This window comes from Aquarana catesbeiana, linkage group LG11 (genome assembly GCF_042186555.1).
Source record: "Aquarana catesbeiana isolate 2022-GZ linkage group LG11, ASM4218655v1, whole genome shotgun sequence".
In the NCBI taxonomy this organism is placed as follows: Eukaryota; Metazoa; Chordata; class Amphibia; order Anura; family Ranidae; genus Aquarana; species Aquarana catesbeiana.
The window spans coordinates 140,846,247-140,864,287 of record NC_133334.1 but is presented as its reverse complement, the minus strand read 5'-3'; the positions used below and the strand labels follow the sequence as shown (position 1 = coordinate 140,864,287).

At 40.6% G+C, this 18,041-nt stretch overlaps 1 protein-coding gene across 1 annotated transcript in view; it reads right to left on the bottom strand.

Moving 5' to 3' along the window:
- The window catches only part of LOC141112316 (uncharacterized), a 128,356-nt gene that overhangs the window by 13,969 nt on the left and 96,346 nt on the right, over nt 1-18,041 (bottom strand). The window contains exons 8-10 of the mRNA XM_073605002.1: nt 16,281-16,556; nt 13,354-13,542; nt 8,021-8,206 (exon numbers count right to left, since the gene is read on the bottom strand). Of these exons, the coding sequence (XP_073461103.1) occupies nt 8,021-8,206; nt 13,354-13,542; nt 16,281-16,556 (651 nt within the window). The remainder of the gene's footprint in view (nt 1-8,020; nt 8,207-13,353; nt 13,543-16,280; nt 16,557-18,041) is intronic.

Genomic DNA, 18,041 nt, shown 5'->3' with positions numbered 1-18,041 from the left:
TTGGTGACGGACACATTGGAATATCTGAAAATCAAAGTATAGGGAGTGGTGCTGTGTTAAAACAAAGGGTGTGGCTGTAAATTAAACAAGTGCTGAAGTGTGTGATATAATTGCTTCTTAGAAGTGCAGGCCCTGCATATCCAACCATGCTCTAATGTCTGTGACATGTCTTAAATGTCTCTTTCTGATGAAAGACAGGTATTGAGCTCTGAGAACGATTTCTCTCAAATGACTTTCCATGAAAATACAAATGATCTTGAGAAAGAGAACAACTGATTTTGGCTGAGAATTTTGGCAACAGTGGATATCCAGTGGGGACCTTTATTACATCAAGGGACAGGGAGTCCCCATCTCTTTGTATGCAAGTAGCTGCTTTGAATTGAGACGCGTGGAAGGATACTGGCATCCATATAACCGGATTAACATCATACGCTCGTACCCCTGCAGGGGTGGAGTGCTCCGGTGAGTGCAACCACATTGGGGGGTGATTGCCAGCAATTACAGCACGGCTTTGTACCAGCACAGGAGAACCTTCTGCACGGCACATTCTACTACTGTTATGAACACTTTGCAACAAACAATATATGGGATTTCCTTTGATATATAGTTGCGGTTTTTACACATTACCTATGATTTACTATTTCAAATGGTTTTTGCACATCAATGCACAATGGTTTGATAACCACAGTTTTTGGCACTTGTCACTTTACATTTTCTAATTAGTAGATTTATATATGTTATATAATGGTGATGATTTAATATTTATGTTAGTGTTTGCACATATAGTAGCAAATTCCCTTTACCACTAAATAAGGATTTTTCACCAATATAGGGATACATTGATTTTTGGGAGTTATATATATATATATATATATATATATATATATAAATTTTCACTTCTAAGAAGCAATTATATCACACACTTCAGCACTTGTTTAATTTACAGCCACACCCTTTGTTTTAACACAGCGCCACTCCCTATACTTTGACTTTCAGTTTTTTGGGGGATCACTTAGGTGTCCCCTTCCTACATAGGGGGGCTGCAGGTGTAAATCAGTCTGTAAGCGCGGATCTGTCTATATATTTATAACATTGGAATATCTAGCGCTTGGATCTTCTTGTTCCAGGCAGACAGGATACTTTTTTGCAGCAGTCTCCAATGAAACTGAGCATAGGAAACTGTCTCGAATGAAGCCACCATCTTTCCCAACAACCTCATGCAAAGACAGACAGAAGGACCCTTCTTCACCCTGACCACCTGAACCAGCTCCTTTATGGCGCTGATCTTTGCCTGGGGTAAGAACACCCTCTTCTGGGCTGCAACTATAACCAGACCCAAGTACTCTATTCTTCTTAATAGTTTTAAAGAAGATTTCTCTAGGTTGAGAACCCAACCTAGGTATTCCAGGTAGTTGACTGTGGTGACCATGCTTTGGTATAAGCAGGCTACCGACTGGTCTATCAAGAGCAGGTCGTCTAGGTATGCTATTATTGTTATACCTTGAGTCCTTAATCTGGCCAGAGGAAGAGCCAGAAGTTTTGTAAACACCCGAGGTGCAGTAGCTAGACCGAAATTGCAAGGCTACAAACTGAAAATGCCGTTTTTCCACTAGTGAATATTCAGGAACCGGTTCAGATCTTCGGGATCTAGAATGGGTCCGACATCCCCATTTGGTTTTGGTACAGTGAAAAGGTTTGAATAAAACCCCAACCCCTGCTCTTCCATGGGGACCACCATGATCACTTTTTGTGACAAAAGTCGGTCTAACGCTTGAAAGAGACTTTTTTTTCTGGCTCTTTGGGGTTTATTTGACCTGAGGAAACAAGGAGACGGGAATTCTCGAAACTCCTCCTACCAGACCCCCGAGAACTGCAGAAGTCTTCCCCCCACTAGAACGAGCGGGGGAGCCCCTTCATAAAGAGGCTTTAGCGTTCTGTCTTGCAGGTTTCCTTCCCCAGGACTTCTTTTGTCTCTGGGGTTGACCCTGAGGTTTACCTCTTGACCCCATCGGTGGAGGCCGCTGGCAGGCTGCATCTGATGAGAACTGATGAGGCTGCATTTATCTCCTGTAGCACCTCTGCAGTCTCTGTGTGACCCAAAAGTGTTTCCGAGTTTTATTCCTCATCACAGTGCAACCGGCGCATGGACCAGGACATCTGAGGATGTAATGGCCACTTGCGGAGGTAAGCTATGCATAACCCCAGGGTTTGCTACCCTTGCCAGATGTTGCATAATTTGCTTGATCTGTGCTTGACAATTGAGGAAAAATGGTGACTGTTCCTTTGAAACACTCCCCTAGGTCTGAGTTTTTCTTTTTGTGGCTCCAGATATATTATAAGCTGCCAGAGTGTAGATCATATGGGTATGTTTTGGTGTGTGTCGACATGTTCTCATTTTGGCCTACGACAAAATCCACAACCAAGGTTAAAAGGTTGTTTTCAGAAGTGGTCTGCTGTTATGGTTATTGAGTTAAGAGGCTCGCAATTCATAGGTAAAATCATGTCTAAAATTTTGAAAAATTGTTACACATCCCTTCAGTACACCATCTCACAGTAGGAGTAAGTCAAAAGGGTTAATAGGTCAGGCAAAAGTAGACTGACCAAAATGACAAAGGAAACAGATTTGGAGAGTGTTTGTCTATAGTGTTAAACATCATCAGAACCACCCCAAAAGGGTAAACACAGGACTTTCTCCCCATGAGATACTTTTTGGGATAACAACTAGGTTAGGATGTTCCTTTCCTCAACAAATGCCTGTTCTGAACAATAAACTTTATGTGCATGTGCAAAGCCTCCACAGGAGATTGGAGGACATGCACAAGCTAATTTACTCTTCCATTCCAAATCCTTACTCTGTTACAGGAACTCCCAGCCTACAGCTAAAAAAAACTACTCTTAATTTGGAAACTTGCAGAAAAATTTGGAAGAATGTTTTGCAGGACCCCATCAAGTGCTCCCTGGATAGACATAGCAGTCAAGCTTGAAGGGTAATCTAACTGGGTCCATGCTAGTCAATGTAAAAAGATTGCAAAATAATTGCCATTAATCACAGGGATGAAATTGCAAGAGACCGTAAAGTTTAGTTTATTGTTCTCTGCTATAGTCTACTTGCTTTTATACACCATCATGAGGGATGCAAATGGGTAGTGCAGAATCCCTGTGTAAAATCAGGTGCAGGGCAGTATCAGGACATTTAAAAGGTCAGACTGACACAAAAGAACTTGATATAGTATAGTATAGGTCACTAGCTGAAAAGATGCTTTTATTGCAGCTCAAATACAGATATTCATAGAAGTCTGGCGATAGGCAAGACCGGATTTGTAGCAAATTGCACCCTAGTACATTGAGGATTCCCCTTATGGCAGCATCAGTAAATATCACATCCTTCCTGAATGGCACCCCATCTGTCAGTTTGCAGAATAAACCAATCATTCCCATTTTCAGTAATAACCCATACACAGAAAAGTAATATCTGGTCTTCAAGGCTAGGCATATTGCTGGTAATGGGTGCAAGTTTTGAAGACTTCTTTGGTAGCATATTTTCATGGTTTAAGCAGTAAAGATGCCAAATGTCATGGCTATTTTGCACATAATAAAATCTGTTTAGTAAAGCTTCAAGGGAATGAAGCTCCCCGGACAATGAAGCTCTCCGGACATTGGTGTACTTGAACTACAGTCCGCTCACCTGAAGGTACCTTGATGGACACAGTTGTCCAGGACTGGACAAAAAAGGGGGAAATTGAGCCTCACAGAGTTAGGCTTTGGAGAGTTCATTTTGTATTTTATATACATGAAAAGTTCCTTTTTAAAAATTACCTTTGCTTCAACAGACAGTCTCATTGGAACACTTAGCACAGTTGTATTTTGTCTCAGCCAAATGAAACCTGATATAGCCTTCTCTCAATACGAAAGCTCTTGTAAGCTATGGAATAAATGAGAACATTCCTAACATCTATACAGTACGTGTGTTCTCCTGTGTACACATAAGGTTATGTTTTATATAAACAGTTTCTACTTTAAAAAGAGTAAGAATATTGTTGATACTCTGCAAGGCATCACACAAAGATAACCACTCCAGTAATTTTCTTTTATGATCAGCTTATGAAATATTGTCGCTCAACACCCCACGTTACATTCTGCCCTTCCTTGGTATTACAGGATCAGTATCGGTTTGATAAATAAGTTATGTTAATATTTTTTGAGATAAGGTTGCTCCACCTCTCAGACAGGAGCAGGAACATACACCTTGATTTGTATCAGTTTGACATTTTGCTCTACAGCCGTGGCCAAAAGATTTGAGAATGACACAAATGTTAATTTTCACAATTTTCAAGTCTGCTGTGTCAGTTTTTATGATGGTAATTTGCATATACTCCAAGATGTTATGAAGAATGATCAGATGAATTGCAATTATTTGAAAAGTCTCTCTTTGCCATGAAAAAAAAACAAAACATTTCCACTGCATTTGTAAAGGCAGCTTCAGGGAACCCAAGAAAGTCCAGCAAACGCCAGGACTGTCTCCTACAGTTGGATTCAACGACGGGATCGGGGCACAACCAGTGCAGAGCTTGCTCAGGAATGGCAGCAGGCAGGTGTGAGTGCATCTGCACGCACAGTGAGGCGAAGACTTTTGGGGGATGGCCTGGTCTCAAGAAGGGCAGCAAAGAAGCCACTTCACTCCAGGAAAATATCAGGGACAGACTGATATTCTGCAAAAGGTACAGAGATTGGACTGCTGATGACTGAGGTAAAGTAATCTCTGATGAATCCCCTTTCCGATTGTTTGGGGCATCTGGAAAAAACCTTGTCCGGAGAAGAAAAGGGGAGCGTTACCAACAGGCCAATGTTAGTAAAGCATCCTGAGACCATTCATGTGTGGGGTTACTTCTCATTCAAGGGAATGAGCTCCCTCAAAATTTTGCCAAAGAACACAGGTTTAGAATCACTTTAACCAGTTCCGGACCAGCCACCGCAGTTGCACTGCAGCAGGTTGGCTCCCCTGGGCGAGCTTCCGCAACTGTACGTCCGCCCTTTAAGATGCTGTAGGAGGTGCGCGCAGCATGTGCCCGGAGCCAATGCGAGTGCTCGGTGGGCACGATGACTGCCGGGCACCTGCGATCGCTTGTGACACCGATCTCTCTCTCCCTCCTCCCCTAGTCAGTCCTATCCCCCCTACAGTTAGGACACACCTAGGGAACACAGTTAACCCTTTGATTGCCCCCCCCTAGTGTTAACCCCTTCCCTGCTAGTGACATTTATACAGTACAGTCAAAAATGTATCAAAAGTGTCCAATTTGTCCGACGTAATATCGCAGTCCTGATAATAAAAAAAATAAATAAAAAAATAAATCGCAGATTACTGCCATTTCTAGTAAAAAAAAAAAAAAAATATTAATATATATATACACTCGTAAGAATCATAAAAATAAGCCGGCATAAAAACAAGCGAACACCCGTGCAGGTCATGGGGCGAACAGTGTGATAGCTTCAATGCGTGGCACGGGTGTTCGCTTGTTTTTATGCCGGCTTATTTTTATGATTCTTACGAGTGTTCTCACGGAGTGTGTTTTCTCCGTTTTCGTTTTATCTTTTTACAATAAACCCACCAGTACATACTATACCATTGGAGCTTTTTTTGTCTTTTTATCCACCACCTTGGGGGCAAGTGGGCACTTCTCCCCCCTCCAGGCACACGACTTGGATTAGACCAGATTGGAGACGCTGGACATGTCAGCTGCTGTGGACGCCATCACCACACGTCCCTGCAGAGGGCTAAATCTGCTTGCTCGCAAGACCTTGCCAATAGGGGGGTCCACCATCGAGGGTAAGGGTCCATCTTGAACACTTTTTTTTTGGATTCACTTCAATTGGAAGTCACATCTATTTATTCTTCTTTTCTTTCTTCAATTACATGGAGTACGGTCTGATGGAAAGTGGATGTGTTTCCCTATTTTCATGAACTTTTTCTTGTTGTTTTTTTATTATATGGACTATGTTCACTATCTTTGCATTATTTTATCATAAACAGATATTTTCATCATTGTCACACCTTGTCTTGATTGATGTTTAACCGCTGTGACCATTATTGATATTTGAGTTTTTCACATGTGTGTTTTGGCACGATAGTGTACACTTTTTTTATTCTTTATATTTTGTTTCATGTAAGTTCAATTTATTCATACACATTTTTTCATTTAATGACATCACTTGTGCATACCAACTGTAAGCACACCTTTTAGAATCAATGAAAATTTTTACCTAACATGCTGCCTCCTGTTCCAGCGTTCTTCTTTTCCTGTTTCAGCTGGTTCCTTCAACGCTGGCCATCATCATAATGTCTCCTTTCCCCAGAAGGTTTTTATAGATACACCCTTGAGTGCACGTTGCAGGCTGGGACCAGTGCTGAAAGTATATTCAAACAGCCCAAACAAGCCACTGCCTTTCTCCAAGTTGATTGGCTGCTTGGGGCTGGGCTGTTGCCATTTACCTGGGTGAGTGCATGCTGTCAGCCAAAAGAATGTTCAATGAAGCTCCACTGACGGACCAGGATTCCCTGCTCCCGGTGGAGTGGAGCTCATTGTTTTCAAGACCCAGTGCTGGATTATAGGGATGTGTTATAGGAGAAGTATGGCCAAAGCTTTTTTGGCCGTATTCCTTATATGGATCACAGGAGTGCATATCGTTTTGCACTCCTGTGATGCATTTTCAGCTGATAGCAGGATCCACACAGATGCCTGGACCGGCGGCTGGCTCAGCCTCTCAGAGAGCCGATGGGAGACTGAGCCAGCCACTCCCACCCCCCTCCACAGCCCAGCACTCCAGTGAGCGCCTGGAGGGACTAAGCAGAGAGCCAGTGACTGAAAACTAAGAATAGCAGTCTTTGATGGCTCAGTTCTCAATTTAAGAAGCAGCGGGGGACAGATGCAGCTTTGGACCGATGCTGCATCTACCTAGGTGAGTATAATGTTTTATAGACTCATACTTTTATACTTAAAAACCCATATTTCTCTAAACAAACAATGGTAGTGGCTTATAAAGATATAAAAATAGAAGGTACCGCACTTAGGAAAAGAAAAATAAGTGTATAAAAAGGTTGCAGCCTCCCCTAAAAAGCTCCCAGAGGAGAGCTCTTAAAAGTAAAAGTAGCAGAGGTGGGGTAGTTGGCGCTACCCATGTGCAGAAAAGCAATCTATCAGGTCACCCTTTATATAACCCAAAAGGACTCTGAAACTAATTGGGTCAGTGTGGTATAAATAGGTCTACACCCTATGTGAGGTGTAAGTGGGTGTGTAGATAAGGGCAAACCTCTGCCTAAAAACCACTAAGGGTGAGTTCACAGTGATGAACTTAAAATACACCAGTGCCCTGAAAAGTGATCTGACATGTCACTCTTTATATGGCATGAAAAATTAGGTCACAATAATATAATAATAAAACCGCACCCTACATGTGGGGGTGAAAGGATGTAGGGGTCCACCTACTGAGGATGAGTGTGCAATGATGCTTCTATGACACCACTATAAACATACTAAAAAAAAATAAAGTAAATTAAATTAACCAGTGATAGTAGTGAATACACCTTCCTATTAAAAAAAGAAAAAGATGTTGTAACAAAGGCCAAAGTCTATATATATCCAGTGACTGTAATGTTGTAAATTGTCCAGACACCACTAAGAGGTAAAAACAAACAGTGCACTTATCAGTTAGTGGTTTTTAGGCAGAGGTTTGCCCCCCCTTATCTAGGTGTACCTCCACACCCACTTGCACCTCATATAGATCATGTAGATCTATTTATACCACACTGACCCAATTAGCTGTAGAGTCCTTTTGGGTTATATAAAGGGTGACCTGATAGATTGTTTTTCTGCACATAGGTAGCGCCAACTACCCCACCTCTGCTACACTTTTAATGGTAGTGGCTTATGTTTACCACACTGGGCATGTGGCTAAAAAAAAAAAATATGTTTACCTCATGGACCAGAAGAGCTTTAGGCGCAATGTAAAAAAAAAAAAAAGTCACCTGGTGTAGGAAGAAGTCCTCCTGAGGATCTTTCAGATAGAAGAGGTGGTTTCCCTACAGCCATTAATGGGGTCCTGACAGGAGTAGGAAGAAGGGGTGGAGGCTTTGCCAGGGCATCTGATGAAACACTAGGTAGTGTTTTATAAATGGCATTAGCTGCGTCATCGATTTCGACTTTCTTAAAACCTAAATAAACAAACAGGTTATTAAAAATGGATGAAGATAGTCCTACCTTCATAACTACCGGCCACATAAAACCTCCAGTCTGAGACACCGATGCATAGGACAGGTACGTAGCTGACTTGCAAAAACAGAACAGTCTCCAAGGCAAACATGCTAGATTAAAAGGAACTCAATGGTTTTGTTCTTCTAAGATAAACAAGGGTATAGACTTAACTGCACAAAAGTTGCTTATGTTGGCCACTACACGCAATTGCAGGGAAGACCTAAATCTTTCCCAGGCTCCTAAAGCGGTATTAAACCCAAAATGTAACATATTGTAGCTCACCAATTATTAGATGTGGTGGCTGCATCAGTGTTCCTTTCTTAGGCATTTTTTCACGTAGGGATCTGGCTAGTAACATTCCTTCTGTATTAGAGTGCCCCCATTCTGGAACAATGAGCACAGGGGCACATTTGGACAGCGGCATTGTTAGTCTGGGTGGAGGGGAGTGTTAGATGTACTAGCAGATTTAAAAACATAAAACAAATTGAAGCCAAACTCCAGCTAATACTTTATAAATCAGTGACAGCAAACTTTTTTTCCTTTTGGGAACAAGGTCTTATATAAATAAAGCTGATCATTGTAAGAACCCTTGCCAGTGTTTAGTGGTTTGTCTTCCCTATTTAACAGATATATTCTGCAGGAAAGCTTGTTTGTTTGAAAAATCAACAGACATATTGTCTGAATCACCAGATGAAAATAGAAGAAAGCAAGCCTAAAGAAAATGAATGCAGTCATCACATGTAAGAGAGGTTGTCTCCACTATAGCAGTGGGAATCCAGAAGACCAAATGAGCAACACAGCATGCAGTGTAGGGATAATAGAAGAGATTATTTAAATGGTTAAAAGTTCAATATACTCCTCCATTGGAGGTAGCAATTAGAGCACAAACAAGACATGTTATCCAGTGACTACTGCGCTAAACAATGGATATGGCAACACACATCACAATACACAGACAAAAAAAACCACCACAAACAATCGTCCGGACGCCAGATAATCTATGCACAGCTGTTCATGCCACGACTATACCTCGTCTATAGCAATGAAATAAATATATAGTAGATATATGGCATGAACACCCGTGCAGAGGTCTCTGGGGGCTTGAGCCCGCTGGAAAAATGGTTAAAAATGGAGGGGGAGTGATGGGGAAAACAGCGTAATGCACATGCTGGCTATTGGTGGAAAAAATGTCCAAGAAGTAGCAATGTGGGTGTATAGTTTATACAAAGAACAATGTTCATCAATAGGTAATATACACTTCCACTGAGAATGAGCTTCTTATATGCCGGTGGTATAGAACTAAAGTCCTAATCCAGGCACTGAACAGAGATGAAGTTTTGACGTTAGATCGGAAGATAAATATTCAGATCAAACGACTGAAATTAGAAACTTAAAGTTTAAACTTTTGGAAGGTCAATTATTAATCCTACATGGCACCATAACCATTCAACAAGACAGACACACAAGCAACAGTGGACAATAAACAAAGAATAAAGGGAAAGTCACACGTACAGATATTATCTGAGCATTGCTACTAGAAATTTGTCAGAAGCAAAAAAAGGTCAACAGAAATCTGCTTTGCCATCACTTGTTACAGCTATGTAGCATCATGTAAATCATGTACAGTGCCTAATGATCAGTAGATGGCAATATATAGAGACTTACAACTATAAAAGGGATCAGACAGGTGTTGCAGGCAACTTCATAAATAACTTAAAAATTAGATATTGAGAATATGTTTAATTATGGGAAGAAATGCCACAGATACCCCTGGGAACAGAAATATTTTAAGTTTCAAGTTAGACCTGAAGGTTGAGTTCAGTGTTCAGGCCCAAGGGAACTAAAGATTTTAAAATGGTAGATTCACCACTTTTCTTTTTGTAATAAAATTTGGTTAAATTCACCTCTTCTCAAAGGTAGTCTTAATGTGTAAATACCTTTACTGTCATGCCTTCCAACCTTCCATCATGGTATTGGGCAAAATGCTTAGCCAGAGGTTTTTCTGGATCCTTCGCCTTTATCTCATGCATGTGTTCCCCTATCCTGATTTTTAAGGGGAGTTTTGTTTTCCCCATGTACATTTTCCTACATGGGCATGTTATGTGGATTACCCAAGTAGTTGAGCAGTTGATAAGATCCCTTATCTGGAATTCTTTTTCTCCCAATGCATCCCAAAATGAGTCTGATCTGTCCACGTGCGGGCAAACCTGGCATTGGAACATACCCAAACTTCTAGGGAAATCCGACAACCATGTTGATCCCCCTTCTTTCCTAAACTCAGATTTTATTAAATATGTCTCCCAAGTTTGTGGCACTCCTGGCCACCATCTTAGGAAATGGGCCTACTATTTTGGCCAGTCCCGGGGCGCTGGTCAGAATACCCCAATGTTTGTGGAGTATCTCTCGAACAGTGTCCCACTGAGCACCAAACCGAGTAATCGCACGTATGGGGCCCTGTATTTTTCATGCCCTAATTTTCTCGCTATTGCATCTCCAGATGGAATTTCCAAAAGGTACTCCCTATTGCGCTTTGCCATCTTATTTTGTTTTTTTGAGTTGGCTTTGTGCATAGCCTCTTTCCTTAAACCTTCCATAAAGGTCTTTACTCTCCATCATATACTCATTGGGTTTGGTACAGTTGCGCTTGATACGGAGGAATTGGCCAACTGGTATGCTGTCTTTGAGCCACCTAGGGTGATGGCTATCTGCCTGAAGGAGGATGTTTGTGGATGTATCCTTCCTGAAGGTACATGTGGATATCACACGACCAGACACTGAAATCCATAAATCAAAGAAAAAGATCCTTTTCTGGTCATGCGCATATGTCAAATGAATATTTTGGTCGTTGACATTTAATTGTTCTATAAATTCATGCAACTCAGAAAGGGTACCACGCCATATCAAAAGATCATCATCAATGTATCTTAACCATGTATGAACGTGGTCAAGATACATCCATTTTACAAAAAAAACAGTTCCTCCTTCCACAAGCCCAAAAGCAAACAAGCATAAGCTGGGGCCCAAGATGCCCCCCATAGAGGTCGCCTTGATTTGTTGATAGAATTTCGACAAACTGAAAACAATCATTCTCTAAGGCGGTAACCTGCCGTGGCGACGCCGCCATGATAAGGAACAGTCAGAGGCCCGCCCCAGTGTCCAGACGAAGCTACACGATTCACCTTGCAAAACAAGTTGATGTCACAAGGCGCCCCTTTCACCATCATGTCCCAGAAGGGAGCTTATTGCGAGCCAGGGAGGCTGGAGCGTTGCCGAGCAGCACAAAGTGTGCTACGAGATTGAGGACTGGAGGATATTTACGCTGTTCAGCGCTCATACCTTAGGATAGCTGGAGGTATTGTAGAAACAGTGAAGGAGGTCACCATATGAAGCTGTCAAATCGAGGAGGGTATTGTATAGCTGTCTTTTACAGCCAACACTGCCTAGCATACTATGCCTTGTATGGTGAAGTGAGAGGGCTGACTACCCTGATCATTCAATACTCCATATTAAATATGGACTGTAGGTTTTTTCTCACCCTTTGACAGATGTGTGGATATGCGGTAATAATCTAAACCGCTCTAGGAGGTCTATTGCACAGTGGCCTAAGGTCTTTATTATTTCATTCTTTTCTCCCCCAGCTGTATAGTCCTAATTGCATACATGCGGGATACCGCACAGTCCTCCATAGAGCCTGGATTAGGACTTTAGTTCTATACCACCAGCATATAAGAAGCTCATTCTCAGTGGAAGTGTATTTTACCTATTGATGAACATTGTTCTTTGTATAAACTACACAACCCACATTGCTACTTCCTGGACAATTGTTCTATCAATATCCAGCATGCGCATTACGCTGTTTTCCCCATCCCTCCCCCTCAATTTTTAACCATTTTTCCAGCAGGCTCGAGCCCCCAGGGACCTCTGCAGGGGTATTCATGCCATATATCTACTATATATTTATTTAATTTCTATAACAGCTGTGCATAGATTATCTGGACGATTGTTTATATGTTTTAAATGTTGTTGTCGTTTTTTGTCTGCGTATTGTGGTGTGTGTTGTCATATTCATTGACTGTTTAGTGCAGTAGTCACTGGATACATGTCTTGTTTATGTGCTCTAATTGCTACCTCCAATGGAGGAGTTTATTGAACTTTTAAACATATCTTTTCTAATATCCCTACACTGCATGCTGTGTTGCTCATTTGGTCTTCTGGATTCCCACTGCTATAAAAAGGGGACAACCTCTCTCTCTCTCTCTCTCTCTCTCTCTCTATCTATCTATGTAGTTTATTGACTAGAGCGACGCTACCTATAGCAGGTAAGCAGTGTCTTATGGGATATCATTGTGGGTTACCACATATAATTTTTTGCCCTTCACATCCCCCCCCCCCTTTTTTTTGTGTTATCACACGTAAGCTGCAATACAATGTTTGCTTTTGGGTTTAGCCCAGGTTCACACCGAGCTGTGGGAATGAAGCTGTGCGAGTTCAGCTGAACTGGCATGATTTCACTCCCGCATGTCAGTCCCGATTTCACAGACATCTGTGCGGGTTTCTGCACAGATGTCAATGGAATTCGCAACCTGAAATTGCAAATAATACAGAAACTACTTTTTTAAATCAGTGCGGCGTCGCACTGATTAGGATGATGCCATTGCCGGCAATCTGCCATCAAATCGCACCAGTGTGAACCAGGGCTATATCCCACTTTAAGAATCTGTCAAAATCCAGCAAGCACATACTGCCAGCACAGTGTTTCAGGAAATCCTTGCATGTCAAAGTCACACTAAAGAACAGGTGAGGTTGTATTAACAACTCCTTATGACTAGGCTCCATGCACCTCTCCTACAGCTTCTAAAAGTGATCCCATGACAAAACTTCCATCGGGACCAATTTTACCAGATGCCGAATTGCCCACAGAATAAAAAGATACCAGTGTTATGGCAGCTAGCTGCTGCCATAATAACGGTATTTAACGCCAAATTCAGGACGTGTATATATACTGTGGGTGGTCGGCAAATGGTATGACACCTCAAGCACAGCAATGAACACTACACCACAATTATGAAGTGCACAAAGCAAAATGGTTAAAGAATGGCCTGTTTACCTTGATTGGAAAGAAGACTGATACCAGCTGACGGCCTGTCACCTAGTAAGGAAGGCTTAGCTAGCCCAAAGGAATTCCTGGCAGGAGTGGGAAGAAGTGGAGGAGGCTTCTCCAAGAGATGTGTTTTACTGTTGGTGTGACTATCAAATGCAGGATTAGCCTGTTCGGTAGTGTCCGCTTCTTCAAAGCCTAAAGTTGGAAAAAAAGTTAGACAAGGAGAGAAAGAAGAAAAAAGATCCCATACTATTGCAACTGGAAGCTTTAAAAGCAGAAGTAAACCCGTTGATTTAACAGTTTAAAAAAAAAAAAAACAAAACAAAAAAAAAAAAAAAAAAAAAAAAAAAAAAACTTTACATTCGCGGCACGTTTCGGGAATGTTACTGTCACATTAGTTGTGCGCTCAACCAAGCAGTCAAGCAATCCAATGGCTGGTGTCATAACTGATCACATGTGCAGCTTTCTTGGCTGAAAACGAGAGGAGGGTTTACTTCCACTTTAATATTGCTGCCCAATCAGCAACACATGTATCTGGCATGAAGAGTTAATAACCACAGTTAAATAGAACTTCTAAAAAATACATCATAATGTACACAGAACACCAGATTTGTTGTTCAGTTGCACCAAAATCAATAATCCTTATTTAAAATTGATTTTCTTTAAAGTGCAACTCCGGATTCACTGAAAGTTCATATATTTTCAAAATTTAGATTCTAAGGGAATGCTATCAAAATCACCAACATTGTACTCGATTGTTAATCAGTTTGTTACAACAATACTTCACTTCCCACTGATAACTGTAGTGTGTCCAGAGTACTACCTGAGGTATCGGGGGCTTCTAAATAAAAAATATATTTTTAGGGGGGAGCACGCAACTGGCAATTAGTCTGGCTTTGTATCAGATTTTAAAATGCAGCAATATGTAATCAATAATTGCACTTGTTTCCCACTTTTTAAAGACTACTGCAATGGCAACCAAAGATTGTAATATATTTTTCCGCTACAATTTTCAATTATCTGGTAAATCGAAGCTGGGAAGTGACAAAGAAGAAAAATATCATAGGTGGCAGATTGTTGCAGTTAACCATAAAACCAAAACTCATTTTGGATGAAGTAAGGAATAGTGAAAACCAGTGTCAGGATTCCCCCCCCCCCCCCCCAAATCTGTGCTCCATTTAGATTTCTATTCATAGTCTGTAGACACAACATGAAGCTAGAAAAATGCTCTCCAAATTGAGGTAAATGCCATCTTAGACAGCGGTCCCTGGAACAAATCTGCCCCATTAAAACATTGCCTCCATTATTTATGTTTTGGTAGCACATCATATTTTGGTTTTACCCTCTCCCAAGCAGAGGCATAGAAAGCAATAAAATTTGACCAGAGTTCTAACCACTCACCATATTATTCAAAACCAAAATAAAAGTTTAGGCTTTAAATACACATCAAAGCTCCAAGATTACCTAAAGAAATGCCCATGCATGGCCATCAGGCTGAGCCAGGCAGGGCTTTCGCCAGAAAGCTTCTAGTTCAACAACCAATTCTGGGCAACAATCTAATAATCAGCCTTTACAGATGCATCTATAGTTGGCCTTCAAATCCTGCACTAGTCATTCCACAAAAGTAGTTTTTTTATGAAGTATGCATCTGACAGCTTGAACACTGCTCTTGTGCACTACCTTCAATTCTGACAAAATACAAACAAGCCAAGGAAAAATAGAAATGCTAGCTCTAGAACAGATTTTGCAAATAGTTTTTTTTTTTTTAAATCCTTGAAATATTTATGCAAATCTCATATGTAGCTTGTTTTCTAACAAAGCCGGAGTTTCACTTTAAAAACTTCTTGTAGATTTTTTCTTCATTCAAATACTAGAACAAAATAAAAATATCTTAAAATTATGTTGGCGTTTAAACAGTATACAGGGTAAAACAGATGGTTATATGAATAAATATTAGTATTTAATGTCTCAGTGTATGTTTTAATCAGGAGGCAGCAAACTGGAAGTACAAAAATGCAAAGCAGTCGACGTTGCAAACCATTTGAGGAAATAAATTTATGAATAACTGATTATATTTAATAAAGTAATACCAAAGTGAAGTACAACTGCATCAAAATGGAGTTTAAAGATTTTCATCTATTTAATTTTTAAAACTCGTTTAAATATTTAAACAGAATGGATCCTTTGTAAAATCAGTCTTTAATGTAGACTATAAAATACAGTTTGACTGAAAAACACTAATGTAGATTTGGGTGCATTTAACATTTGAATTGACCCTAAAAATGTGTACAGTGGTTATTTAAACATGGGGCACTCAGCATTAGCTGGCAACAACACTGACCCCACAGCTAAAGGAAAACAAGTAGGAATATTAATGTGTCCTGATGTGCATATGGTACCCTTGTATTTAGACTAGAAAGACTAAGAGTGATAAGAATTCCGTGTTTTTTCCCCTAAAACTTAGCCCCCCGGTGACACAGAACACGACGTTGAAATCCTGCTACTTCACTTGCACGATTTCAAAGTAGTGCTACTTCAGGTGCTACTTGGAAGACATCTGTGATTTCTTGCAATAATTACATTCAAAACTGGTGCGCCTCGGAGTAACGCCAATTTGACCACTTCCATTGAGGACAACAGGGTGCAACTTGTCATGCGATTTGAACTTATCAAATCACATGACAAGTCACACAGGTGTGACTGGGGGCTATGTGGAGAAAAGTTTCAGGATGTAAACAAAAGAGAAACAGTTTAATGAAACAAATAAAAAAATTAGAGAAACAGGTCTAGTTTGACTTTACCAGCGATTCCAACATAATACTTGTGTAGAACACAGTCACTGAACAAGTAGTAACAGTGGTAAATGTCAAGGGGTAAAAGGGGTTCGGGTCGTGTGTGTGCACCGGGGACAAAATGGGAAATGTTAAGTATACCTTCCAGCTCAGTTATCCTGGTCTTCAGGTAGTCACTGACTGCTTTCAGCTCTTCGGCATATAAATATTTGCCATCACTTAAGAGGAAGAGAAGGTGCCTAATGTCCAGAGGGACAGTGTAAGATTCATAGAGTTCCCTCTCCAGGTAGTCGTCTGCCAGATCAGCCGCTTTGTGTGAAATTTCATTACGCTCTTGTTGTTCACGCTCGCCAAAAACTTTCCCAAATGCCTTAACTACCAGAGCCAGGGCATCCTCCATGGGCATATTACGATGTACTACAGAGGAGAGACATAACTTGCTTTGTCAGTTTTTAGCTCACATCTTTTAAAATCATATAAAATCATGTGAAGAGTGGACGCAATGTCAAGAGTTTTAGCAGAAGTGTATTTTTTTTTTACAAATACCGGTAGTTAATGATGAGCCAGGTGTGTGCTTACAAGATTTAATACATTTCGGACAGCACTGTTCTTTTAAATGTTTTTTTTTCTGAAATGATTGAAATCAAGACAAATTGCTACTTGTGTAAAAAGTTAGTGTGATCCAGCAGCCCAGCAAAATTTCAAAGGAATTACTTTCCTCATTTAAGATGCACTGATAAAACTCAAGCATAAACACCATATCCAAGCTTTAAATCCAATAGTATGGAATGAAAAACAATCTACGTGAATTAAAACAAAATGGACCTGAAAAAGATCATGCAAGAGAAGTATGCTATACAATATTTCTTGTAGCCCAAAGCAAAAAAGTTTTCTATAGTTTATGGTTTAAAAATTAAACAGGGATTCTGATTGGCTGCAAAGGGTAAGACACTTTTTTTTTTGCACACTTTTCCTACTTTAGTCCCTTAATGTTTAAGGCTAATCAAACCTACTGCATGTGCTGAAGTTAGTGAGCTACAATATACTGTATGTTGTGTCAATACTTCGCACACACAAACCACATTGCAGAATTCTATGTACAAAAATTACCACAGATCATAAAAATGAGGAAAGAATGGTCAAATTAGTTTTTCAACATATTGTAAAATCAATCGATGTAGGCCATCATTTGAAAGATTTCACCAGAACAAAAAATTGCTCTGTGGGTTAAAGTGCAAACAATCTAAAAAAACGTATTCTGCCTAAATCTTACACAATGTGTGTGTTCAGTTGGTTGTTTACTTCCAGTTATTTTGATAAACAACATTTAAAGTACCCACTCTAGAGGTAGCTATAGCGAGTTCCTATGCAGTCCTAAGCGTAAAAATTGAGGCCCTCTAAAAACGAAATTGTGATTACATTTGACGAAAACTACCATCTTAACATGGCACCCCTACACACACAATTTTGTGGAGCAACCCAACTCTCTCTCACTTGAAAAGTATTCTAGACCCTCAGCTCTGGGCAATTCGAGGCATAGTGACCCTTATCGGGTGGTAAATAATGGAATGTTTTCCTCAATACTAAGTACAACCCCCCCAACTGGATGTTCTTTAGATACTTGCAGCTGCACCATGCAATTCACATGCAGCTCCTTACCCCCCCTTACTCTAGAATTGGACCCCAACGAAGGGCTGCTTACCTTAAGAGTGATGGGGAAGCCTTTGTTTCCCCATCGACTCCCTATTGCACATGTTACTAAGCTACCTTGTAGAGATCAAAGTCTGGCAAATTGTCCCTTTATTTCTGAGGAAGAGGACTGTGAGGACTGTATAAACAACTGAGTCACAAATATAGTCTAGGCCAAGGACAGATTTTCACAACTCAAGTTATTGCATAGGA